At 43.3% G+C, this 27,660-nt stretch overlaps 1 protein-coding gene across 2 annotated transcripts; it reads left to right on the top strand.

The window, feature by feature from the left end:
• Positions 1–15,673: 15,673 nt before the first annotated feature.
• LOC109878478 (TUB like protein 1) lies at positions 15,674–27,241 on the top strand. 2 transcript variants are annotated; one of them, XM_031832775.1, is made up of 13 exons: positions 15,674–15,853; positions 19,806–19,929; positions 20,197–20,328; positions 20,436–20,567; positions 20,831–20,944; positions 21,195–21,353; positions 21,462–21,541; positions 22,820–22,987; positions 23,175–23,287; positions 23,442–23,550; positions 24,436–24,534; positions 25,604–25,775; positions 25,982–27,241. In XM_031832775.1, the coding sequence occupies exons 1-13, from the start codon at positions 15,839–15,841 to the stop codon at positions 26,113–26,115; spliced, it is 1,551 nt and encodes a 516-aa protein (XP_031688635.1). In that variant the 5' UTR covers positions 15,674–15,838; the 3' UTR covers positions 26,116–27,241. The 2 variants fall into 2 exon arrangements, with proteins under 2 accessions (XP_031688635.1, XP_031688646.1); XM_031832786.1 differs by having other exon boundaries at positions 15,691–15,853; positions 21,198–21,353.
• The last annotated feature ends 419 nt before the right edge of the window (positions 27,242–27,660 follow it).

The following is a 27,660-nucleotide window of genomic DNA, read 5'->3' as shown; positions in this document are numbered from 1 at the left end:
CATACTCTCCTGCAACCCGCCTCACTCAATGTGGTATGTGTAACAGTATAACAGTATAACTTTAAACCGTCCCCGCTGACCGTTTCACATCCGTTACACTCACCCCCCTTTTGACCTTTCTCCTTTTCCGCAGCAACCAGTGATCCGGGTCAACAGCATCACTTTAGATCGTCCCCTCGCCCATACCCGGGCGCGAACCAGGGACCCTCTGCACACATCAATAACAGTCACCCTCGAAGCATCGTTACCTTAGCTAGCCCTTTTGTTCCACCTCCCACACATGCAGTGACCTCACCTGATTTAAATGGTGTCTCTGGAGACAATACCTCTCTCATTGTCACTCAATGCCTTGGTTTACCTCCACTGTATTAAAATCCTACCATACCTTTATCTGTACATTATGCTTTGTAGCTATTCTTCCATGCCCAGAAACCTACTCCTTTTACTCTCTATTCTGAATGGACTAGATGACCAGTTCTTATAGCCTTTAGCCGTGCCATTTTCCTACTCCTCCTCTGTTCCTCTGTTGATGTAGAGGTTAATCCAGGCCCTGCAATGTCTAGCTCCACTGCCATTCCCCAGGTGCTCTCATTTGTTGACTTCTGAAGCCATAAAAGCCTTAGTTTCATGCATGTTAACATTAGAAGCCTCCTCCCTAAGTTTGTTTTAGTCACTGCTTTAGCACACTATGCCAACCCGGATGTCCTAGTCGTGTCAGAATCCTGGATTAGGAAGACCACCAAAAACCCTAAATTTACATCCCTAACTATAACATTTTCTGACAAGACAGAAATGAATAAGCATGCAGAGTTGCAATCTACTGCAGAGATAGCCTGCAGATTTCTGTAATACTATCCAGGTCTGAGCCAAAACTTTTGGAGTTTCTACTTTTATAAATCCACCTTTCCAGAAACAAGTCTCCCACCATTGCTGCTTGCTATAGACCACCTTCTGCCCCCAGCTGTGCCCTGGATATCATATGTGAATTCATTGACCCCATCTATCGTCAGAGCTCGTACTGCTAGGTAACCTAAACTGGGACATGCTTAACACCCCGCCCGTCCTACAATCTAAACTAGATGCCCTCAATCTCACACTATCTCACACTCACGTTATACTGACCAACTGGCCCTCCAAATACACCTCCGCTGTCTTCAATCAGGATCTCAGCGATCACTGCCTCATTGCCTGTATCCGCTACGGGCCCGCAATCAAACGACCACCCCTCATCTCTGTCAAAAGCTCCCTAAAACACTTCTGCGAGCAGGACTTTCTAATCAACCTGGCCCGGGTATCCTGGAAGGATATTGACCTCATCCCGTCAGTTGAGGATGCCTGGTCATTCTTTAAAAGTAACTTCCTCACCTACTTAGATAAGTATGCTCCGTTCAAAAAATGCAGAACTAAGAACAGATATAGCCCTTGGTTCACTCCAGACGTACTGCATTCGCATCGAACAGCCCCCGCGATATGCAACTTTTCAGGGAACTTAGGAACCAATATACACAGGCAGTTAGGAAAGCAAAGGCTATCTTTTCAAACAGAAATTTGCATCCTGTAGCACAAACTCCCCACAATTCTGGGACACTGTAAAGTCCATGGAGAATAAGAGCACCCCCTCTCAGTTGCCCACTGCACTGAGGATAGGAAACACTGTCACCACCGATAAATCCACTATAATTGAGAATTTCAATAAGCATTTTTCTACGGCTGGCCATGCTTTCCACCTGGCTACCCTTGCCCTGGTCAACAGCCCTGCACCCCCCACAGCAACTTGCCCATTTCTCCTTCACCAAAATCCAGATAGCCGATGTTCTGAAACAGCTGCAAAATCTGGACCCCGACAAATCAGCCGGGCTAGACAATCGTGACCATCTCTTTCTAAATTTCTCCGCTGCAATTGTTGCAACCCCTATTAAAAGCCTGTTCAAACTCTCTTTCGTATCGTCTGAGATCCCCAAAGATTGGAAAGCTGCCGTGGTCATCATCCTCTTCAAAGGGCGAGACATTCTAGACCCAAACTGTTAGAGATCTATATCTATCCAACTCTACCTTTCTAAGGTCTTCGAAAGCCAAATTAACAAACAGATCACCGACCATTTCAAATCCCACCGTACCTTCTTCACTATGCAATCTGTTTTCAGAGCTGGTCATGGGTGTACCTCAGCCACGCTCAAGTTCCTAAACGATATCATAACCGCAATCGATAAGAGACAATACTGTGCAGCTGTATTCATCGACCTGGCCAAGGCTTTCGACTCTGTCAATCACCACATTCTTATCGGCAGACTCAACAGCCTCGGTTTCTCAAATGACTGCCTCCCCTGGTTCAACAACTAATTCTCTGACAGAGTTCAGTGTCAAATCGGAGGGCCCGTTGTCCGGAACTCTGGCAGTCTCTATGGGGGTGCCACAGGGTTCTAATCTCGGGCTGACTCTTTTTTCTGTATACATCAATGATGTTGCTCTTGCTGCTGGTGATTCTCTTATTCACTTCTACACAGTAGACACCCTTCTGAATACTTCTGGCCCTTCTTTGGACACTGTGTTAACTAACCTCCAGACGATCTTCAATGCCATACAACTCTCCTTCCTTGGCCTCCAACTGCTCTTAAATGCAAGTAAAACTAAATGCATGGTCTTCAACCGATCGCTGCCTGCACCTGCCCGCCCGTCTACCTTTACTATTCTGGACAGTTATGACTTAGAATATGTGGAAAACAAAAAATACCTACGTTTCTGGTTATATTGTGAACTCTTTTTCCAGACTCACATTAAGCAACTACAATCCAAAAATTAAATCTAGAATCGGCTTCCTATGTCACAACAAAGCATCCTTCGATCATGCTGCCAAACAAAAAAAATATATTAACGTCTGAGTGCCGTCTCAGATTATTGCATGGTAGGCTTTTTTCGTAACGTTTTTAAAAAATCCGACACAGTGGTTGCATTAAGAACCAGTGTATCTTTAATTATATGTAGAACATGTATCTTTCGTCAAAGTTAATGATGAGTATTTCTGTTATCTGGCATAGCTCTCTGTAATTACTCCGGATATTTTGGAGGCATTTCTGAACATGGCGTCAATGTAAACCGAGATGTGTGGATATAAAAATGCATATTATCGAACAAAACATAAATGTATTGTGTAACATGTCATATGAGTGTCATCTGATGAAGATTACCAAAGGTTAGTGATTCATTTTATCTCTAATTCTGCTTTTGTGACTCCTATCTTTGGCTGGAAAAATGGCTGTGGTTTCTTTTTGATTTGGTGGTGGTCTAACATAAATATATGTTGTGTTTTCGCTGTAAAACATTAAAAAAATCGGACATGATAGGTAGATTAACAAGATGTTTATCTTTCATTTGCTGTATTGGATTTGTTAATGTGTGAAAGTTAAATATTTCTAAAGAATATTTTTGAATTCCCCAAGGGGAACTCCTCGCCATATTAACTTCCTGACTGATGTCCTGAGATGTTGCTTCAATATATCCACGTAATTTTCCTCCCTCATGATGCCATGTATTTTCTGAAGTGCGCCAGCCCCTCCCACAGCAATGATGCTGCCACCCCGTGCTTCACGGTTGGGATGGTATTCTTCGGCTTGCAAGCGTTTTTCCTCCAAACATGGCGTTGGTCATTATGACCAAACAGTTCTATTTTTCTTTCATCAGACCAGAGGACATTTCTCCAAAAAGTACGATCTTTGTCCCCATGTGCCGTTGTAAACCGTAGTCTGGCTTTTTTATGGCGGTTTTGGAGCAGTCGCTTCCTCCTTGCTGAGCGGCCTTTCAGGTTATGTTGATATTAGACTCACAAGGTCCTTTGCTGTTGTTCTGGGATGGATTTTCACTTTTCGCACCATAGAACGTTCATCTCTAGGAGACAGAACACATCTCCTTCCTGAGTGGTATGACGGCTGCGTTGTCCCATGGTGTTTATACTTGCGTACTATTGTTTGTACAGATGAACGCGGTATCTTCAGGCATTTGGAAATTGCTCCCACGGATGACCCAGACTTTTGGAGGTCTACATTTTTTTTTTCTGAAGTCTTGGCTGATTTCTTTTGATTTTCCCGTGATGTCAAGCAAAGAGGCACTGAGCTTGAAGGTAGGCCTTGATATACATCCACAGGTATACCTCCACTTGACTCAAATTTAGTTAATTAGCCTATCAGAAGCTTCTAAAGCCATGACATAATTTTCTGGAATTTTCCAAGCTGTTTAAAGGCACATTCAACTTCCGCCACCTCCCTTCCTCTGCATTGTCCCTTCGATTGTGCCTTTGATCTCCTCCCGGGCACTACACCGCCGCATGGGCAAAAAATTCTACATCACCTGTACTCCACACACAACGACTTGCACAAAGCTCTCCCTTGCCCTACATTTGGTAAATCCGACCACAACTCTATCCTCCTGAATCCTGCTTACAAGCAAAAATTAAAGCAGGAAGCACCAGTGACTCGGTCTATAAAAAAAGTGGTCAGATGATGCAGATGCTAAACTACACGACTGTTTTGATATCACAGACTGGAACATGTTCCAGGATTCTTCCGATGGCATTGAGGAGTACACCACATCAGTCACTGGCATTATCAATAAGTGCATCGAGGACGTCGTCCCCACAGTGACTGTATGAACATACCCCAACCAGAAGCCATGGATTACAGGCAACATTCGCACTGAGCTAAAGGGTAGAGCTGCTGCTTTCAAGGTGCGGAACTCTAACCCGGAAGCTTACAAGATATCCTGCTATGCCCTGTGACGAACCATCAAATAGACAAAGCACCAATACAGGGCTACGATTGAATCATACTACGCCGGCTCCGATGCTCGTCTTATGTGGCAGGGCTTGCAAACTAGTACAGACTACAAAGCAAAGCACAGCCGTGAGCTGCCCAGTGGCACGAGCCTACCAGACGAGCTAAATCACTTCTATGCTCGCTTCAAGGCAAGCTGTGGGGCCAGACGGATTATCAGGACGTGTGCTCCCGGCATGTGCTGACCAACTGGCAGGTGTCTTCACTGATATTTTCAACATGTCCCTGATTGAGTCTGTAAACCCAACATGTTTCAAGCAGACCACCATAGTCCCTGTGCCCAAGAACTCACGTCCGTAGCCATGAAGTTCTTTGAAAGGCTGGTAATGGCTCACATCAACACCATTATCCCAGAAACCCTAGACCCACTCCAATTTGCATACTGCCCAAACAGATCCACAGATGATGCAATCTCTACCTCTCTCCACACTGCCCTTTCCCACATGGACAAAAGGAACACTTATGTGAGAATGCTATTCATTGACTACAGCTCAGCCAGCATTCAACACCATAGTACCCTCAAAGCTCATCACTAAGCTAAGCAACCTGGGACTAAACACCTCCCTCTGCAACTGGATCCTGGAATTCCTGTAGGGCCGCCCCCAGGTGGGGAGGGTAGGTAGCAACACATCTGCCATGCTGATCCTCAACACTGAAGCCCCCCAGGGGTGCTTGCTCAGTCCCCTCCTGTACTTCCTGTTCACCCACGACTGCATGGCCAGGCACGACTCCGACGCCATCATTAAGTTTGCAGACGACGCAACAGTGGTAGGTGGGATCACCGACAACGACGAGACAGTCTATAGGGAGGAGGTCAGAGACCTGGCCATGTGTTGCCAGGACAACAACCTCTCCCTCAATGTGATCAAGACAAAGGAGATGATTGTGGACTACAGGAAAAAGAGGACCGAGCACACCCCCATTCTCATCGACGGGGCTGTAGGTTGAGAGCTTCAAGTTCCTTGGTGTCCACATCACCAACAAACAAACATGGTTTGGCAACAGACAAACAGAAACCACCAGTATATATACACAGGGAATAATGGAACAAATGGGAGACACCTGGTGGGGGGTAGAGACAAGGATCCACACCAAGACAGTCATGAAGAGGGCATGACAAAGCCTATTCCCCCTCAGGAAACTAAAAGGATTTGGCATGGGTCCTGAGATCCTTAAAAGGTTCTACAGCTGCAACATCGAGTGCCCTGGTTGCATCACTGTCTGGTACGGCAATTGCTCGGCCTCCAACCGCAAGGCACTTCAGAGTGTAGTGCGTACGGCCCAGTACATCACTTTGGCTAAGCTGCCTGCCATCCAGGTCCTCTACACCAGGCAGTGTCAGAGGAAAGCCCCCAAAAATGTCAAAGACCCCAGCCACCCCTATCATAGACTGTTCTCTCTACTATCGCATGGGTACCGGAGTGTCAAGTCTAGGACAAAAAGGCTTCTCAACAGTTTTTACCCCCAAGCCATAAAACTCCTAAACAGGTAATCAAATGGTTACCCGGACTATTTGCATTGTGTGCCCCCCCCTGCAACCCATCTTTTACGCTGCTGTTACTCTCTCTTACAATATATGCATATGTCACTTTAACCATATCTACATGTGCATACTACCTCAATCAGCCTGACTGACCGGTGTCTGTATGTAGCCTCGCTACTGTTTTTCACTCTCTTTTTCTGTTGTTTTTATTTCTTTGTTTTATTTCTTTGTATTGTTCACCTAATACCTTTTTTGCACTATTGGTTAGAGCCTATAAGTAAGCATTTCACTGTAAGGTTTACACCTGTTGTATTCAGCGCATGTGACAAATAAACATTGATTTGATTTGATTTGAGAGGAACTATGGCGTTGGTAATCGGGATCTTCTTGCAGTCAAGATGGCACTGGAGGAGTGGAAGCACTGGCTTGAAAGGGCAGAAAACTCATTCTTAGTTTGGACCGATCATAAGAATCTTGAATACACCCTTCCCTGCTCGGCCACTGGGCTCTCGCTTTTCGAGTGTTCCCTGGGTTACCAGCCTCCGCTCTTCCCAGAGCAAGAGGAAGAGGTCAGCGTATCTTCAGCACAGAAGTTCGTCCGTCACTGTCGGCATACCTGGAAGAGAGCCCGGTCCGCTCTTCTTAAGACCACCTCCAGGTATCAGCGACAGGCGGACCTCCACTGGACCACGGCTCCCCGCTATAGTGTCGGACAGAGGGTATGGCTCTCTACTCGGGATTTGCCCCTCAGAGTGGAGTCCCGTAAACTTTCTCCCTGCTTTATCGGCCCCTTTCCCATCTCTAAAATCATTAGTCCCAAAGCTGTTTATCTTCTGTTGCCCCAAACCCTCCGTATACATCCCACTTTTCATGTGTCAAAGATTAAACCTTTGTCTCACAGCCCTTTGTCTCCTGTTTCCAGGCCCAACCCCCCTCCTCGTCTCATGGATGGCCATCCGGCATACACGGTGAGACACCTCCAGAGGTTTCCAGTGCCTGGTTGAATGGGAGGCTTACGGTCCGGAAGAGAGGTGCTGGGTCCCCGCTAAGGACTTCCTGGACCTGGCCCTCATGGCTGACTTTCAACGCCGGCACCCCGGTCAACCAGGTATGCGGGGGGGGGGGGGGTATGGTACTGTCACACCCTGATCTATTTCACCTGTCTTGTGCTTGCCTCTACCCCCCACCAGGTGTCTCCCATTTGTTCCATTATTCCCTGTGTATATATACTGGTGGTTTCTGTTTGTCTGTTGCCAGATCGTCTTGTCTTATCAAGCCTGCATGTTTTTTTAGTCCCTGGTTTCTAGTCCTCCCGGTTCCAACCTTTTCTGCTTGCCCTGACCCTGAGCTGGCCTGCCATACCATTCTGCCTGCCCTGACCTCGAGCCTACCTGCCGTCCTGTACGCATCTGACTCTGACCTGGTTTACAAACTTCTGCCTGTCCTCTACCTGCCTCTTTCCCTGCCCCTTGTCTATTAATAAATATCAGAGACTCTAACCATCTGCCTCCTGTGTCTGCATTTTGGTCTTGTCCTGTGTCGTTATAGTACGAACTGGCCATGACTGACCCAGTAGACTCGGACCAGCTCCGCAACACTGTCTCCCTGCATGGAGCCACAATTGGAAGAAATGAGGAGCTACTCCAGAACATTTTGGGCACACTTACTCATTCAAGGTTTTTTTCTTTATTTTTACTATTTTCTGACATTGTAGAATAATAGTGAAGACATCCAAACTATGAAATAACACATTTGGAATTTACGTAGTAACCAAAAAAGTGTTTGAGATTCTTCAAAGTAGCCACCCCCTGCCTTGATGACAGCTTTGCACACTCTTGACATTCTCTAAACCAGCTTCACCTGGAAAGATTTTCCAACAGTCTTGACGGAGTTCCCACATATGCTGAGCACCTGTTGGCTGATGAACTTCACAGGGTGGTTTAAGTCCACTTGTATTCTTGATGCTTCATTCCAATAAATATCGAGGGTCTTATTCTGGTGACATGATGCCAAGACTAGCCTTGCCGCACAGCCCTTTATCTGCACTGTATCTGCAAGATGTTGGCTAGAGCTCACGTGGCAAAACCAGAGTAGGCACATTTCCTATTTAACGCAACAGTTTTTGTGACAAAACTATTGGTATAGTTGATAACGTTATGGAAACACATTCAACCTGAGATTTTTATTGGGTACATGAAAACTGAAGCAAAAAAGTACATTTTGTGTGCATTAAATCATCACGCACTGAGTTCTTTCTGCAACAAGTCAGTTTGGTGGAAACACACCACTGGTGGGAAATTGCTCATATTTAAGCGGATTTTAGAATATTTGCATGAAAATCTGTTGCTATTTTTGTGGAAAACTTTTTTAAGAGGTTAAAATAATACTGTGAAATTGTGAAAATTATGATAATGCACTTTCAGTCTAATAGCTGTTTGAAAATACATTTCAGCATGTTGTGGTGAGATGACATCATCAGGCAGTAAATTAGTTAATAGGCCAATAAGAGAGTTCCAAATCTTTCTGCCATTAACAGCTAGTTTTCAGTTTTCCCTCCCCACTTAGATAACTCCCAGACCGTCCTGTCAAAATTCCTGCTTGAGAAATTGCTCTTTGTAAGAAGCAATTTATGTTTCTGTTTGACCATTATTTTTGACCACAGTAAGATACTTAATTGTTACCCAGAAATGATTTATATTGAGATAAAAAATGGCTGCTTAATTGGACCTTCAAGAAAAGTGCAAGGGTGCCAGTATATTTGGCCAACTGTAGATGTCCCCCCCTGGCCCAGTGCCTCTTTAGTACCGCTGTAGTGGTCTTCATATGAGCTTGACAGTGCTTGAGCATGTTAGAAATGGCTGCATGCCAATCCTTCTCATACCCGAGAGCTCACACATTTCTCCACGGCTACTAATAATACCCACACCTTGTTTCCATAGATTCTGTCCAAGTAAGACCAATCAGGGTCTGTCAGGGGAAAGTTCTACTGTTACCATGATGATAATTACAGTAGGCCCAGTTCCCTCACAATGTGACCTAATAAATAAAATACAATTTTATTGGTCACATAAACATATTTAGCAGGTGTTATTGTAGGTGTAGCGAAATACTTGTGTTCTTAGCTCCAACTGTGCAATCCAATCCAATCTAAAAATAAAATAATGGATGGATTAAGAAATATATACAGTGCATTCGGAAAGTATTCAGACCCCTGGATTTTTTTCCACAATTTGTTATGTCGCAGCCTTATTCTGAAATAGATTTTTTGGATTGGATTTGTTCCCTAATCAATTTACAAACAATACCCATACATAAAAAGCAAAACAATTTTGCAAATGTATAAAAAAATACAGAAATATCACATTTACATAAGTATTCAGACCCTTCACAGTACTTTGTTGAAGCACCTTTGGAAGCGATAACAGCCTCGGCTCTTCTTGGGTATGACTCTACAAGCTTGGCACACCTTTATTTGGGGAGTTTATCCCATTCTTCTCTGCAGATTCTCTAAAGTTCTGTCAGCTTGGATGGGAAGCATTGCTGCACAGATGTTTTCAGGTCTTTCCAGAGATGTTTGATCGGGTTCAAGGCCAGGCTCGGGCTGGGCCACTCAAGGACATTCAGAGACTCCTGCATTGTCTTGGCTGTGTGCTTATGATCATTGTCCTGTTGGAAGGTGAATCTTCGCCCCAGTCTGAGGTCCTGAGCACTCTGGAGCAGGTTTTCATCAAGAATCTCTCTGTACTTTGCTCTGCTCATCTTTCCGTTGATCCTGACTAGTCTCCCAGTCCCTGCTGCTGAAAAACATCCCCACAGCATGATGCTGCCACCACCATGCTTCACCGTAGGGATGGTGGCAGGTTTCTTCCAGACATGTCGCTTAGCATTCAGGCCAAATCTTGGTTTCATCAGACCAGAGATTCTTGTTTCTCATGGTCTGATAGTCTTTAGGTGCCTTTTGGCCAATTCCAAGTAGGCTGTAATGTGCATTTTGCCGAGGAGTGGCTTTTGTCTGGCCACTCTACCATAAAGGCATGATTGGTGGAGTGCTGCAGAGATGGTTGTCCTTCTGGAAGGTTCTCCAATCTCCACAGAGGAACTCTGGAGTTCCATCAGAGTGACCATTGTGGTCTTGGTCACCTCCCTGACCAAGACCCTTCTCCCCCTATCAGCTTTCGGCTTATGTACATGATGGGGTGCTCCTCCCCATTGTGTATCTAGGACAGAACGGCCCTTAGCCTAACATCACATGCATCCGTCTGGACCAACATCGGCACCTGGAAATCGGGCATTACGAGAATCGGATGGGAGTACATCGCTTCCTTCAGCCGCCTGAATGTCGCTTCGGTCTGGTCTGTCCATTTCACTGTTTTCGGGAGGCGGGCCCTGGTTAGATCAGTGAGGGGGGAAGCTATAGCCGCAAAGTTGGGAATAAACCGGCTATAGTATCTTGCCAGTCCCAGGCCGGAAGGACTTGACCTGTGTTTTGGTGAGTGGAACGGGCCAGTCACGTACCGCATGAACCTTCCTCTCCTGGGGCTTGACGTTCCCCCGTCCGATCAAATATCCCAGGTACTCCACCACTTCGAACACTAGTTTGCATTTCCTGGGGTTCACTGTCAACCCTGGCTTGTCTGAGAGCATCAGGCGCGTCAGGTGCTCTTCCCAACCTTGGCTGTGGATGATAATATGATCCAAATAGGCCGCTGCGTACTGCTGGTGGGGTCGAAGTAGTTTGTCCATCAGTCGCTGGAATGTGGGCGGGGCTCCGCGGGAGTACCTGGTAAGCGGGAGTACCTGGTACTGATATAATCCATCTGGTGTCAAAAACGCCGTCTTCTCCCGGGAGGAGGCTGCCAACGGTATCTGCCAATATCCTTTGGTCAGGTCAAGGGTGCTGATGAACCGGGCCTTTCCCAATCAGTCAATGAGCTTGTACACCCTCGGCATGGGGTAGGCGTCGAACAAGCTGATGTCGTTCACACCACGGAAATCATTACAGAAGCACAGGCTACCGTCCAGTTTGGGCACCAACATGATGGGGCTGCACCATGCACTGTTGGACTCTTCAACAACCCCCATCCTCAGTATAACCTTCACTTCCTGCTTCACGGCCTTCCTTCGGGCCTCAGCAATCCAATATGGCCTCTTTCGTACTGTTTCCCCGGGCCGGGTATGGATGTGGTGTTCAATGAGCATCGTGCGGCCCGGCTTCTCAGAGAACAGTGCTGTGTTCCCGATCGACGAGCTCCCTGAGCTCTTGCTTCTGGGCCAGGTTAAGGTCCACATTGCTCGGGACCACCACTGATACCGTTGGCATCCTGGGTTCCGACCATAACACGGCCAAGGCTGTCCTCTCGTGCCACTTCTTCAACAGGTTCATGAGGTACATCTGTTGGGTTTTCCGTCTCCCCGGCTGCCATACGCGGTAATTTACACGTCCCAGCTTCTCTATCACCTCATAGGGCCTGTGCCATGTTGCCAGGAACTTACTTTAAGCCATGGGGATTAAGACCAACACCCTGTCTCCCACTTGGAATTCTCGGGACTGGGTTCCTCGATTGTAGACTTAGGCTTGGGCGCATTGGGCCTTCTCCATATGTTCCCTACCACGGGCCATATGGCTGTCATCCACTCCCTCATCGTCTCCATGTGCTCTACCACGCTGCGTAAGGGGATCGGCTGGGCTTCCCACACCTCCTTGGCGAGGTCCACTAGGACGTGTGGCCTCCTCCCTTAAAGGAGTTTGAAAGGGGAAAAACCTGTGGAGGACTGGGGTAGTTCTTGGATTGAGAACATTAGATGGGGTAGTAGCTGGTCCCAGTTCTCGATGACCTTCCGCAGCATTTGTTTGAGCTTTTTATTGAACCGCTCGATGAGCCCATCTGTCTGCGTGTGAAAAACGGAGGTCCGGATCTGCTTGATTTGCAGGAGAGCACACAAATCTTTCATTAGGCGGGACATAAACTCAGTACCTTGGTCTGTCAGGATCTTGTTCGGGATGCCCACTCAGCTGAAAGGTGGAACAGCTCCCGGGCGATTCCCTTGGATACCGTCGCCTCGGGATACTGGGTGGCATGATCTAGTATTACCAGGATGTACCGATGTCCTCATGCTGTTTTTACCAGGGATCCCGCTATATCCATGGCGATGCGTTCAAAGGGAACCCCGATGATCGGTAGGGGGACCAGTGTGTTTCGGAAGTGTGCTTTTGGGGCAGTGATTTGACACTCAGGGCAGCTGCGACAGTAGTCTTCCACGGCCCTCCTCATCCCAGGCCAGTGGTACCGGGCAGCGATCCATTCCCGGGTCTTCTCCATTCCCAGGTGCGCCCTCCACAGGTGGGTGTGGGTGTGGGACACTGTCGGGGACACTGTCGGGGCAGCAACAATACCTCTCGAAGTTCCCCTGTTGGCGTGACACCTGATACGAAAGGTTATTCTTGATTTGGAAATGGGGGTATTGCCAGTCACTCACCCCGGAAGTAGCTGTCCATCCACCGCTATCACTTGGGCTGTGGAGGCTTTCAAGTTCGGATCCTCCCACTGGGCCGTCCCGAATTGCCCCCTCAGTTGGCCCCCAGCGGGTGTCTCGACTGGCCCCTTGAAATCGAGGAGGGGTAGGCTGGGCTACAGTGGGCTCCAGTGGTTCCCCAGAGGGGTCGGGTTCCAGTGCCCCCTCTGACTCCGGACACATAGATACAGGTTGGTCAACCGTTCGCTTCAGGGCTGCACAGGCGATGGGTCGTTGAGCCGGGAAATTCCAGACAATGTGCCCCTGGGCGCCACATCCAAAACACCTCCTTTGGTCTCTATCTACCTGGGGTCGTTGGTGGCGGGTCGGCCCTACCCCAGCCACCTCTCCACGGGTTTGTGGTCTTTTGGCCCTGCCGACTGTTGGTTCGGGGTACACAGCAGTTGGGCTGTACTTCCGTCCCCTCGAATGGTTCGCCGACTCGGCCCTGCTCCCACTCAGCAGGGCCTGAGTGTTCTGATGCATCTCCACTGCTTCCAGGAGGCCCTCCAAGGTCTGGGGCGCACATAGACTCTGCCCTCTTCATGTCGGGGGGTAGTGCCCTTAAGAAGCGATCCAGGACCACTTTGTCTAGGATTAGAGAGGGTGGATACATCGGTTGGAGCCATGCCCTGGTGAAGCACAGTAGGTTGCTCGTCTGGGGTCAGGGGGCTGCGTCGGTTATGAACCTCCAGTTGTGGAATAGTTGAACCCGATGGAATAGTTGAGCCCGATGTAACCGTAGAAGCTGACTATCTCCCATTTGAGTCTGTCGTAGTTAGCCGCCTGTTCATCGTTCAGGTCCCAATACGCCTTTTGGGCATTCCCAGAGAGGAACGGGGTCAGCAGACTTGCCCACTTCTGCCTTGGCCATCCTTCCCGTAGCGCTGTCCGTTCAAACGTACAGAGGTATGTTTTCGATGTTATCATCTTCCCTTGATTAAAAACTAGTTTGGATGTGATTCAGTAGACGCTCCTCCTTGTAGCTTCCTGATTTCCTCAATGAGGCGGACATTTTGTAGTCACTGTTCCTCCAGCGTTCTTTCCTGAACTTCTTGTTGGGCCCGGACAAACTGAGCTATCAACTCGTCCATGCTGATGCTGCGTAAACGTCAACCCTGATCTGACCAAGTTAACAGATTGCCCGCATTCTCCACCACTTGTGGCAGACCAGGGGGTTTGGTCAAAACGCTTACACAGATCAGACACGGACAGAGTAGGATTAGCTTGGTTTCAAGGGTGTTTATTTGAATAACAAACCAAAATAAAATAATAGGTCTCCCCCATGAGACCCTCTCCGGGGTACCGTCTTCTGGGCTCCGGGTCTTGTTGTATCCTGTGGGGAACAAAAACTGAACTCCCTCCTTTTACCTCTGGAATCGTCCCCAACTATACAGTAATAACCTTTCTTCCCCCAGTACCTTCTCCCGTGTGCTGCCCTTCTGGCAGCTTTATGGGACCCGTCCAGAAGGTGAGCAATCAGCCCTTGATTTACTCACCAACCACAATCAGCCCCAATTAGTCCTGGCTGGAGAGCCCGTCAAGACCTGTCACGTCCAGCAGAGGGAGTAATCGCCTCGTGATGTATACTCCGTCTGTCACCAGGCCTAGACGAGTCTCCCCCTGGTGGCTGACCTGCTGTACGTTACAATAAGGTATTTCAGTTTTTTATTTTTAATACTCAAAAAATTCAAATGACCTGTTTTCGCTTTGTCATTATGTGGTATTGTGTGTAGATTGATGAGGATTTTAAATATTTTATTTACTCCGTTTTAGAACAAGGCGGTAACATAACAAAATGTAGAAAAAGTAAAGGGATCTAAATACTTTCCGAATGCACTACATATATTAGGACGAGCAATGTCGAAGTGACATGGACTAAAATAGATTAGAAAAGAATACAGCATATACATATGAAATGAGTACAGCTAAATGTAAACATTATTAAAGTGACTAGTGTTACATTCTTAAAGTGGCCAGTGATTCCATGTCTATGTACACAGGGCAGCAGCCTCTAAGGTGCAGGGTTGAGTAACCGGGTGGTAGCCGGCTAGTGACGGCTATTTAAAAGTCTGATGTCCTTGAGATAGAAGCAGTTTTTCAGTCTCTCGGTTCCAGCTTTGATGCACCTGTACTGACCTCGCTTTCTGGATGATAGCGGGTTGAACAGGCCGTGGCTTGGGTGGTTGATGTCCTTGATGATATTTTTGGCCACCGGGTGCTGTAGGTGTCCTGGAGGGCAGGCAGTGTGCCCCGGTGATGGGTTGGGCACACCAATAATAATAATGGCACAAACCAACCTCTGCTGGGATGTGTTCTGGAGAGAGCAATTCTATAGATATACTTTGTAGAACAGACATCACACTCTATCATGAAGAATAATAAATACTGTCAGCTCTATTCAACACAATGTAATTTCTGTCTTGCCAGAACGAGTGTCTGAGTAAAATAACTATTAAAAAGTGTCATGCTATTTCAAAATGTATTCCACTGGTCTCAAGATGAGTCCTCTCCACAGAAGGTAAAAGTCCACCATAACAAAAACCACATCTAGGTAGCTGGGTGTGCCTTTTTTGTCCATTGTTAAGACACTAGCTGTTCATCTACATGTCTATTTGCGCCACTTTTTTTGGTCATGTGAGAATAAATTGTTGTGTCTGAGACAAAGTTGGTTGGTTGTGAGTCACATCGACCATTACATCCAGGAGGGGGTTGTCAAGATATATATAGTGGACCTGTGCTTGTCCTCTGTGTACTCATAACATACTTCTTACCCCTAGTCCCACGCCATGTTGGTTCGTCCTGTTGACGTGTCTCTGTCTCTGAAGAACAGATGGCTTTACACATAAATCCTATTAGCAACTTTCTGCTGATGGTGAACCATTCAGTTCAAGGCTCCTCACTCTCTTAATTAACCTCCATTGTGTTGAATTGCCTCATTTTGTCTTTCTTTTTACTAAGAACGTTTTCGGTAAAGAGGAGTTTGTAGTTTATTAGAGCCGAAGTCACTGGCCACACCATGTCTGCAGAGAAGGTAACGTTATAGAAACTGTGTTTTGAAGAGTTTTTGTTGTTGAAAGGATGTGAGAGAGGGAATAATGGTGATGAACTTAGAGCATTTCTTTATGTAACATTTTGATTCAGATACACCGTCATGGTGTTTAGATGAATACAGATGAATGACTTAAAGTTATTCCCTCTAGATCGTTAGACAATTCACTGGATAGAAGACCAGTTGACCAGTAATCAGATTATTACAACAGAATGCTGCTGTGGTATTGTTACAGTTATTTTCTATTTAACCTTTACTTAACCAGGCAAGGTTATGTAACTAGGTATTGTTACAGTTGTACAGTTGTAGTTGATTTCCCCCAGCCTGGACTGGTGTGCATAGTAGTGCTGGTTATGTAGAATTAGCCACCTAGTTGTGTGGAGGTTCTGGGATAAATGTGCTGTAGTGTGGGAAAGACTTGGGAGGGGGTTCTATGTTGTCTGTCATTCATGAAACCAATCATGTCTCTCCTCCTATTTTATGGACATAGTACCCAGATTTATTTCAGAAAGAGTGTTGTTAATGGACTGTGGTTGTCATTGGCTATCACGTCATGGTGAAAAACCCACAGGTGGTAAGATGAGAGTGGATCATTTGCCTCTTCCTTCTCTGCCGCACTGTCAGAGGCCTCATGTCCATTAAAACTGAGGGGGAAGGATTTACCTATCTGAAGGATACAAAAATATGAAAAATATTGTTTCCTTAAACATATTGATGCAGTTGATGCAATGATTTTGAATTCGGTCATCAGTTCCCCCCTCACAATTGCCTGACGACTTTGCCTGTAGGCTGCCATTACTCAACTGACAGCTTGTCTAAGGTGAGGACAGAAATAGAGCCACATCTTAATCGGATTACTGTGGACATCCATCACTGCACCCCGTCAGTCAGTGTTCAAATGACCAGCAGGATCACAGTGGATGACATCCTTATTCTCTGTGTCTTGGGATGCTGGGTTGTGCTGTGTTGTTTTGTGGTGTGTTGTGTTGAAAGGGATTTCTGGGAGGTTGGTTGACATAATTCCAGATCAAGGCTCATATAGTGGACAACTGTTTGGTTACTGTGGGAAATGGGACTAATTGGGAGAGAAGCTGTATGTGCTTGTGTTTGAATAGAGTTGGATTGTCCAGTGCACTTTTTTTTTTTTACCTTTATTTTACTAGGCAAGTCAGTTAAGAACAAATTCTTATTTTCAATGACGGCCTAGGAACAGTGGGTTAACTGCCTGTTCAAGGGCAGAACGACAGATTTTGTACCTTGTCAGCTCGGACCTTTCCGTTACTAGTCCAATGCTCTAACCACTAGGCTACACTGCCGCCCCACTTCCAACTGCACAAGAGTGTTTTTAAGAATGCAAGTAAAACATCTGCCTAATTTCAATTACATTTGCATTGATTTAAAAGTCCAGAGCCATTACTTTCTATACTTATTTTCCCGGAGCAGCCTTGTGCAGTTGATATGTAAATCTCTAAAACACTATTACTACAACTAATATACAACTACTTAATCTCTGTAGCACTGGATGTGACACAACATGTTCACGTGACTGAGGCAGCTGACTGTGATTTTCTCAGTCCTGACCAGTTTGTTAGGTCACTGTGTCATTAGGACAGGTTACATAAAATAGATTAACTAGAATATTCTAATGATTATTATCAGTTCCAAATGAAGATATTAATGGATTGATTACTATTTCCTTTTTGAAAGCAAATCAGTTTTAAGAGAATGTCTTGAAAATATGCATTTTTGGATAATCAAGTGTACTGTATTTGTAGTAGTGTGATTTGAAATGTACAGTGTTTGACTTGTTTCTGTCTCCATACCTTTCTGCTTGCATATTCCACTGTCTTTTGAATGGTAAGTCACTAAAATCCTCATGCTCCTAAGCACACATTTCCAGTGATGGGAAAAAAGTACATGCATATGCAATAAGTGAAAACACATAATCTAACTGGGGACAGCTAGCTAACATAATGTCAGAAAGCATGATGCGCTCGCCAGTTAACTTTCATCATATTTCTGAGTTGGTCAGATATTAGTTTAGAAAGACTTGAAATTGGCATGGGAGCTAACTAACTAGCAAGCCACCAGCTAGATGCTTATCAAAGGTAGATAGGTTGTTGGTTAATTTTACAAAAGAAATCGACCAATATACAGTACCAGTCAAAAGTTTGGACACACCTACCCATTCAATTAAAAAAATAAAATATTTACTATTTTCTACATTGTAGAATAATAGTGAAAACATCAAAACTATGGAATTTGAGTTTCTTCAAAGTAGCCACCCTTTGCCTTGACGACAGCTTTGCACACTCTTGACATTCTCTAAACCAGCTTCACCTGGAATGCCTTTCCAACAGTTTTGAAGTAATTTCCACACATGCTGAGCACTTGTTGACTGCTTTTCCTTCACTCTGCGGTACAACTCATCTCAGACCATCTCAATTGGGTTGAAGTCAGGTGATTGTGGAGGCCAGGTAATCTGATGCAGCACTCCATCACTCTCCTTCTTGGTCAAATAGCCCTTACACAGCCTGGAGGTGTGTTGAGTCATTGTCCTGCTGAAAAACAAATAATAGTCCCACTAAGCGCAAACCAGATGGGATGGCGTATCGCTCCAGAATGCTGTGGTAGCCATGCTGGTTAAGTGTGCAATGAATTCGAAATAAATCACGGACACCATTTTATTTTTATTTTTTTTATTTTACGGATAGCCAGGGGCACACTCCAACAGTCAGCATAATTTACAAACAAAGCATGTGTGTTTAGTGAGTCTGCCACATCAAAGGTAGTAGGGATGACCAGGGATGTTCTCTTGAATTGGACAATTTTTCTGTCCTGCTAATAAGCATTCAAAATGTAACAATAACTTTTGGATGTCAGGGAAAATGTATGGAGTAAAAAGTATATTCTTTTCTTGAGTAATGTAGTGAAGTAAAAGTACAGATAAAGTACAGATACCTCCAAAACTACTTAAGCATTTTAGTACTTTATTTTTACTTAAATACTTTACACCAGTGCCCATTGACATAAATGCATGCTTCATGCAAAAGGTAGTTACAGAGTTTAATGGTTGTGATAGGATGATTAAAAATATTGTAGTTATTCCACAATACTGACCTAATTGACAGAGTGATAAGAAGGAAGCCTGTAGAGAATACAAATATTCCAAAACATGCATTCTGTTTGCAACAAGGCACTAATGAAATACTCCAAAAAATGTGGCAAAGCAATTCACTTTTTCTCCTGAATACAATGTGTTATGTTGGGGCAAATCCAATACAGCACATTACTGAGTACCATTCTCCATATTTTCAAGCATAGTGGTGGCTGCATCATGGTATGGGTATGTTTGTAATCGTGAAGGACAAGGGAGTTTTTCAGGATAAAAAATAACCCGGAATGGAGCTAAGTACAGGAAAACTCCTAGAGGAAAACCTGTTCAGTCTGCTTTCCACCAGACACTGGGAAATGAATTCACCGTTTAACCAATTTGACAGAGATTGAAGAACTTTGATAATTATCATGTGCAAATGTTGGAAAATCAAGGGCTAACCCAGAAAGACTCACAGCTGTAATCACTGCCAAAGGTTCTCCTACAAAGTATTGACTAATGGGTGTGAATATTTATGTAAATTAGATATTACTGTTTTTCCTTTTCAATAAATGTGCTTCATTTTCTAAAAACATGTTTTCACTATTTCATTATGGGGTATTGTGTATAGATGGTTGTGAAATTTTAAATTCAGTCTGTAACACAACAAAATGTGGAATAAGTCAAGGGGTAAGTCAACACTTTCTGAAGGCAATGTAGATCTGAAATTAGGATTTTCTCCTTACTTCATATCTTTGTCATCTGTCTCTGGTGTCTGACCCTCTCTTTCCTCTCCTCGTCTCATACCTGACTCTTCTTCCTATAGATAATGCTTTATAGAAGCCAAAGAAGAAGAAGGCAGAGACAGCGAGCTCAGCCACCAATGGTGCCGACGCAAAGCCCAAAAAGCCCAAGAGCAAGAAGAGCGATGACCTGTCTGGAGAGGAGAGTCCTGCAGTTCAAAGTACGGACAGTTCAGATGAGATATCTTCCAAAGAGATATATGGAAATTATTGTGTAAAAGATCACCAGTATTTTGCCAGCAAACAGACCCAGGCGAAGTGAACTTGCTGCCAAAATGTTGTTTCTTAAACAAATCATTTTTATCTGAGATAGAGTGAGCGGCTTAAAAATGTAATGAATAAATATATCAAAACATTACATTTCTTTGGAGGTCATCCCTCTCTCAATCTTCTTAACGATGTTTCTTTTCATTATGTTTGTCAAATAGATGGAAAAAAGGTAAAGAAAAAGAAAGCAGATGAAGAAAAAACTGAAAAAGAAAAAGAGAAAGGGAAAGGGATAGAAAAAGAGAAAGACGAGCCAAAGAAGAAAACAAAAAGTGTGCCAAAGAAAAAGAAAGGTGAGCAGTCAGAAACATAACTGGTATTATGCCCAAGGTGAACTGCATGTTATAGCATCAAAACTTCTGTAAAACCCAATGAAATGTACTCTTCTTTTCTGCCCAAGGTTCAGATACAGAAGATGACGACGATGATGATGAGGAAGAGACTCCACAAAAGAAGACAAAGAAAAAGACCACAAAGGAAGCTTCTGAAAAAGATGGCAAAGATGGCAAAGAGAAGAAATCCAAAGCTAAAGGTGGACAGATGTATAGGAAAGCAATTTTCTTAAAGGAGTTAGTAGACAACAAGAATAAGACCTGTTTTAAGAGGATTAGGTAGGAGATTGAATTGTAATGTTGAGTGAAAGGAAACACTAGTCCTGCACACGAGGCGGAAGGCCACAGCCTTATGCTGTCATCACCTAACAAGCTGTTGCAGATTACACAACAAGACAGTGCAAAACATATAAACTAAATAGCATCACTGATAGAAGTATTTTCGTCTCACGTCTTTTTTCAGATGACAAAGAGTCTGACAAAAAATCAAAGAAAGACACCAAGAAAAAGGAACCAGCTTCTCTGTTCTCTGTAAATGGAGATAAGGATAAGTCAGACTCCAAGAGCAAGAAGAAAGGTACAGTAAGCCTCAACACTATAGCTTTAAGTACTCATTTTAAACTGATGCAACTAGGGATAATGATTAACTTTGTGGTTGAGAATCAATAATCCATCATCATGTATGATTTGTGTCTAAACATCTCCAACATCGGAAGTCTCACACCCCTTTTGCAAGAGCACATACTGCAGTGTCACAGTACTGTTGGTAAAGCACTGTAGGTACACTGTGATACGATCATAACTAGAAGTGGATTATTTTAAACCAGCAGCCAAATCAGATAGTGAAGACAGCGAACCAGAAACCAAGTCCAGCAAGTCAAAATCAAAGAAGAAGGAGAACGCCAACCCAGCATCCATGTTCTCAGCAGGGGGGGACAAGGACAAGGACAAGGACAAAGACAAGGACAAGAAGAAGAAGAAGAAAGGCAAGTGTTTTCTGTTATAATTAAACACAGCTCCGGTGTTTGACCATATTCCTGCTGGTCTGTAAAATAAAGTTGTCTGATATTTCCCAACGTTCTATTTCCTACCAGCCAAAGCATCAGACAGTGATGATTCTGACTCCGAAGCAGAAAAAGGAAAAAAGAAAAAGGGAAAAGGGAAGAAGAAAAAGGTTTGTCTGTTTAGTTATCTAGGTCATAGTCTGTTTAGTTATCTAGGTCAGTCTGTTTAGTCAGCTAGGTCATAGTCTGTTTAGTTAGCTAGGTCATAGTCTGTTTAGTTAGCTAGGTCATAGTATGTTTAGTTAGCTAGGTCATAGTCTGTTTAGTTAGCTAGGTCATAGTCTGTTTAGTTATCTAGGTCAGTCTGTTTAGTCAGCTAGGTCATAGTCTGTTTAGTTAGACTAGGTCATAGTCTGTTTAGTTAGCTAGGTCATAGTCTGTTTAGTTAGCTAGGTCATAGTCTGTTTAGTTAGCTAGGTCATAGTCTGTTTAGTTAGCTAGGTCATAGTCTGTTTAGTTATCTAGGTCATAGTCTGTTTAGTTATCTAGGTCATAGTCTGTTTAGTTATCTAGGTCATAGTCTGTTTAGTTAGCTTAGGTCATAGTCTGTTTAGTTAGCTAGGTCATAGTCTGTTTAGTTATCTAGGTCATAGTCTGTTTAGTTAGCTAGGTCATAGTCTGTTTAGTTAGCTAGGTCATAGTCTGTTTAGTTAGCTAGGTCATAGTCTGTTTAGTTAGCTAGGTCATAGTCTGTTTAGTTATCTAGGTCATAGTCTGTTTAGTTATCTAGGTCATAGTCTGTTTAGTTAGCTAGGTCATAGTCTGTTTAGTCAGCTTGGTCATAGTCTGTTTAGTTAGCTAGGTCATAGTCTGTTTAGTCATCTAGGTCATAGTCTGTTTAGTTAGCTAGGTCATAGTCTGTTTAGTCATCTAGGTCATAGTCTGTTTAGTCAGCTAGGTCATAGTCTGTTTAGTTATCTAGGTCATAGTCTGTTTAGTTAGCTAGGTCATAGTCTGTTTAGTTAGCTAGGTCATAGTCTGTTTAGTTAGCTAGGTCATAGTCTGTTTAGTTATCTAGGTCAGTCTGTTTAGTCAGCTAGGTCATAGTCTGTTTAGTTAGCTAGGTCATAGTCTGTTTAGTTAGCTAGGTCATAGTCTGTTTAGTTAGCTAGGTCATAGTCTGTTTAGTTAGCTAGGTCATAGTCTGTTTAGTTAGCTAGGTCATAGTCTGTTTAGTTAGCTAGGTCATAGTCTGTTTAGTTAGCTAGGTCATAGTCTGTTTAGTTAGCTAGGTCTCAGTCTTGCCACAGTGATGGCAGGTGGGGTATACAATTCTGCAATCTTTTAATAAAGTATTACATATAAATTAACCTAAAAGGTCCCCAAACGAACATTGGTTAAAGATGCTGATAAGCTTATAACCATATTCTTTCCTGTCCCACATCCAGGAGGAGAGGCCTCCGTCCCCGGACATTGAGTTTGACAGCCTGGAGGAGTTTGTTCTGCAGCCAGCCCAGCAGGGGGTGACTGTCAAATGCAAGGTGACCCGGGACCAGAGGGGCTTGGACAAAGGCCTATACCCCACATACTATCTCCACCTGGACAATGAGAAGAAGGTGAGGCACTCTCAGAGGACAGGTTTAGGGGGTTTACTGTCACACACAGCTTTAGAGATTTGAGATTCATTTTGAAACCAATCCGAGATGGAGCCAACGCGCATAAAACCAAGTTGTGGACTTGTGATACAGTATGATATGCATTTGAGGAATCATTGTCCAGGGGATTAATTATGTGTTTTTACAGGTCTTTCTACTGGCTGGGAGAAAACGAAAGAAAAGCACAACCTCCAATTACCTTATCTCCATAGACCCCACAGACTTGTCTCGGGGTGGAGAAAATTTCATTGGAAAGTTGAGGTATGCTGTAACCTACATTCATAGCTCAAACTGAAGAATTTCCATAAAACATGTTTTATTGCAGCTGTAATCAGGCATTTCATAAACTTGTGTAATTCATGAAATGATTCTTTAAGCATGTGTAATTCACGGAGTGATTCTTTACACTCCATAGGTCCAACTACTTGGGCACGAAGTTCACAGTGTTTGATAATGCACTGCACCCAGACAGAGCTCTACCAGACATGTCCAACGCTCGCCAAGAATTAGCAGCCATTATTTACGTAAGGCATTGAAGTGTACATTAATGAACCATTTATAAAGGTTTTTTCAAAGGGTTCATAAGTATTTTATAAATTGCTAATTATTATGGTGTAGTAAAATGGGTTATAAAGAGTTTGTAAAGGGCCTATAAGTATACTGAGCAAAAATATAAATGCAATATGCAACAATTTCAAAGATTTCGTCACGGTATCTCTGTGCCATCGATAAAATGCAATAGTGTTTGTTGTCTGTAGCTTATGTCTGCCCATACCATAACCCCACCATGGGGCACTCTGTTCACAATGTTGATGTCAGCAAACTATTCGCCCACACAACGCCATACACGTGGTCAGCGGTTGGACATACTCCCAAATTCTCTAAAACGATGTTGGAGGCAGCTAATGGTAATGTAATGAACATTAAATTATCTGGCAACACCTCTGGTGAATATGAGCCAGCATTCCAATTGCACGCTCCCTCAAAACTGTGTTGTGTGACAAAACAGCACATTTTAGAGTGACCATTTATTGTCCCCATCACAAGGTGCACCTGTGTAATGATCATGATGTTTAATCAGCTTCTTGGAATGCCACACCTGTCAGGTGGATGGATTATCTTGTTAAATGAAACAGGGGTGTAACAGGGGGTGTAAACAAATTTGTTCACACCCCCTGATAAGCTTTTTTGTGCATATGGAACATTTCTGGGATCTTTTATTTCAGCTCATGAAACATGGGACCAACACTTTACATGTTGCATTTATATTTTTGTTCAATGTAGTTAATAGACTGTTCATTATTAGATTGTTATTACAAAATCTTAGTTTAAATTGATCTATGATGGAATCCAATTTCCCTAAAAATGTCATTCCTAATTCCGCTTATCTCTCTGACCTTTGGGTATAGGAAACAAATGTCTTGGGAATGAAGGGTCCCAGAAGGTTGACCGTTATCATCCCAGGGATGGGCAAGGACAGTGAACGAGTACCCATCCGACCTCGCAGTGTAAGCAAACCGTTGTTATACAGATGCCACTCTGTCAGAGTTATGGATGAGGACGGAACAGCAGTACTGTTCATCATGATTTCATCTTTGTAGGACATTACATGCTGTGTAAGCTACATACAGTATGGTACAGTATATCTGATGATTTTATCACATTATTCCTCATTATCCATATTGTTATTGTGACCAGCTGGGTCGTTCCACCAATTTGGTGCCTTTTGAGATGTGTAACTCGGTAAAACAATTACTTGATGTCACCTAATTTTAACATTCTGTCATAAAGACCACATGTTCAACTTCATAAAATAGATATTTTCCTATTTCGAGATGTTAAATAAAAATGTGACTATAGTAAGTGCTTAGTAATAAGTGCTAAACAAAGTAACAGGGTTGATCGAAACAGGTTTGATCGAAACAGGGTTGACCGTAACCTGGTTGACTGTAACAGGGTTGATTATATCAACTTAAATCATCCATAAATCCCCTTGTGCCATGGAGAATGGAAGCTTGTTGTGTACAAAAGGAAGTGGTAATTGAATGTAAACTTCACAATTATGATTTATTTTTACATTCTAGCCTGTCTATCTATGGGTAACAGTGTTGACGTGTTATGTTCGACCCGCTCAGTTTTCCACCAGAAAATGTCCAAAAAGAGTACAACCAGCTCACCTGTTTTTACTCTATGATTTCACTTTTAGATGTTCAATGTTACTTTTAAAAAGGAAGTTTCACCATATTCAAATGGGAGCTCAGTTCACGTAATAGGGTTGACCTTAAAATGGGGGACAGACGTAAATAAATCACTAATCACATGAAATAAATCATCTTCAGAAATGACAAAGCAACAAAAGCAACAAAATAACTCAGGCTTTAAAAATGTTTGAATTTTGTGGTCTATATTAAATTAAAGGACACTTCATTGAATAGAACAGGCTTTTAAAATTCTATATTTGTGCAAAATTTCTACTTAAAATGTAAATGGGAGGCAAAAGGCACTAATTTTAAAAGGCACTAATTTCATGGAACTTAATTTCATGGAACGACTTAGCTAATGTTGCTATTTCTTCAGGACAACGATGGTTTATTGATGAAGTTCCAGAATAGAAAATTGGACAATCTAATCGAGCTCCACAACAAGACCCCCACGTGGAATGAGGAGACGGCGTCCCATGTGCTGAACTTCAACGGCAGGGTCACACAGGCCTCCATCAAGAACTTTCAGATCGTCCACAGCAAGGATTGTGAGAAGAGTCTCAAACCGCAATCATTACATTATTTACATATTGTTTATTTCTAGTACATATCATAAATAATACAGGTGAACAAAAGTCAAGTTGAATAAGGTTGAATAAAGTCACAAAATGTAATTTGCCATTTTCCTGTTAAGAATGTAAATGTTAAATGTTTTTTGTGTGTTTAAAATATTTTATTTATTTTCTTATTCTAGTGGACTATATTGTGATGCAGTTTGGACGAGTAGCAGACGATGCCTTCACTCTGGACTATAGCTACCCTATGTGTGCAGTGCAGGCCTTTGCCATCGCTCTATCAAGCTTCGATGGCAAAATAACCTGTGAATAAGAGGGAACCATTTAGGCTCTGGTGCCTCCTCAAGCTGCTGCAACTCGTTATTGGCATACAGATGCCAACTACCAGAAAGAAGAATTTTCTTCACCATTACTCAACATCAGTGCAAGGTACATGGAAGGTCGGAAGTCCTAGATGGAATGGGGGTCCAAGTGCATTTCATATCATGGACTGCCTCGGGATTGTTTTGTTTGTTTGTGTCTCATTGCAATGATAATCATGAGCTTTTCTGAGAACCAGATTATTTTGACCAATTGGAGATCCTTGAGTGCAGTGAAGGACGTGAGGGGATGCTGATGCACCATGCAAGTCTGAGCACTGGAGCTTTGGTGCTTTGGCATTACACCATTTCAGTTTAGTGGGACGTGGACCAATTGGGGGATGAAAGTGACATCTGAAGAGTGAAAGCCTATTTTCCACCTACATCAATGCTTTTATAGCATAGTACATGTCCAATATTCGTTTAATTTGGCATACAAATCCAGTAATGTGTCGGTAAAAAATCAATCTATTGGTAAATTTTTAAAAATATTGGTAACACAAAACTGTGTCTACGTGGACTTATATAAAATTAATTTAAAAACATGTCAAAGTATATTTATTTAGGCCTACTTTTTCTTATTATTTTTAGGGTTATATTTGTTTCCATGCATTATTTGTGGTATTTCCAGATTATGAAATTGACTTAATTTGACAAATTAGAGGTTTCATTGTGAACAGTTATGAGACAGAGGTATAAGGCAATATGCTTGTACCATGTGACTGTGGGCAGTCACAAGTATTTCTCTAATCATTTCCTGTTCTCATTCCACTCAAGTGACAATTTTGTTGTTGTTCTGATACCTGCCTTTTTAAGTTATATGTTCTCTCTTCGGCTATATTCTGTCTTTGTATGAATCATGTGGACAAGAGCCTTATATTGACATATATTGACAAATATAAGGCACTGATGTGGACCATTGTTGTTTTGATAAGGATAGTTAATATATGTTCCAAAGGTAAACAATGCATTTCAGTCTCTTGTGAACTTCTCTTGAATGAAAGTCAAAGTGCAGGCTTGAAGATAACATGCTCAATAATGAATTAATCTGCAAATAAAGTATGACATGTTTAAAATGAATTCTTACAGGATAAATGTATTTGCATACAGTAAACACACAACATTATGCTGTATAGTTTACTGTGCATTTGACACAGTACTATATTAGTGTTAACTTGATAGATAATTGTCAACTCAATGCTCCCTGGGAACCTGCATTAATTCGACATCTTGCTTTTGAATGACAATGCTTTATGACACAATGTCAGCAGTCAGCAGCAGAACACTGGTTTCAAATGAATCAGTTGTTCGTTTTCTAGTTTTCTGAGACAGTCGTACTGTTTTGTAGATGTTGTTACCTTACAAAATGTGGGGTAAGAGAAGAAACTTGATTTTAGGAGGAAAAACCTGTTTGGGCTGACAGCTGAGGATCCTGAGAGCTAGTGGAAGGTGTGCTCTCTGCCCGAACCTGCTCCGGCAGTTGTCCAAACTCGCAGAGG

The sequence above is a fragment of the Oncorhynchus kisutch genome, linkage group LG1, assembly GCF_002021735.2.
Source record: "Oncorhynchus kisutch isolate 150728-3 linkage group LG1, Okis_V2, whole genome shotgun sequence".
Taxonomy (NCBI): domain Eukaryota; kingdom Metazoa; phylum Chordata; class Actinopteri; order Salmoniformes; family Salmonidae; genus Oncorhynchus; species Oncorhynchus kisutch.
The sequence above is the reverse complement of the archived record's forward strand: the minus strand, read 5'-3'. Positions and strand labels throughout refer to the sequence as shown.

Bases quoted from the DNA above. Each gene is read 5' to 3' on its own strand.
- LOC109878478 (XM_031832775.1), top strand. The intron at 20,329-20,435 runs GTGAGCAGTCAG...TTTCTGCCCAAG, and splicing joins TGTGCCAAAGAAAAAGAAAG to GTTCAGATACAGAAGATGAC. The intron at 20,945-21,194 runs GTACAGTAAGCC...ATTTTAAACCAG, and splicing joins CTCCAAGAGCAAGAAGAAAG to CAGCCAAATCAGATAGTGAA.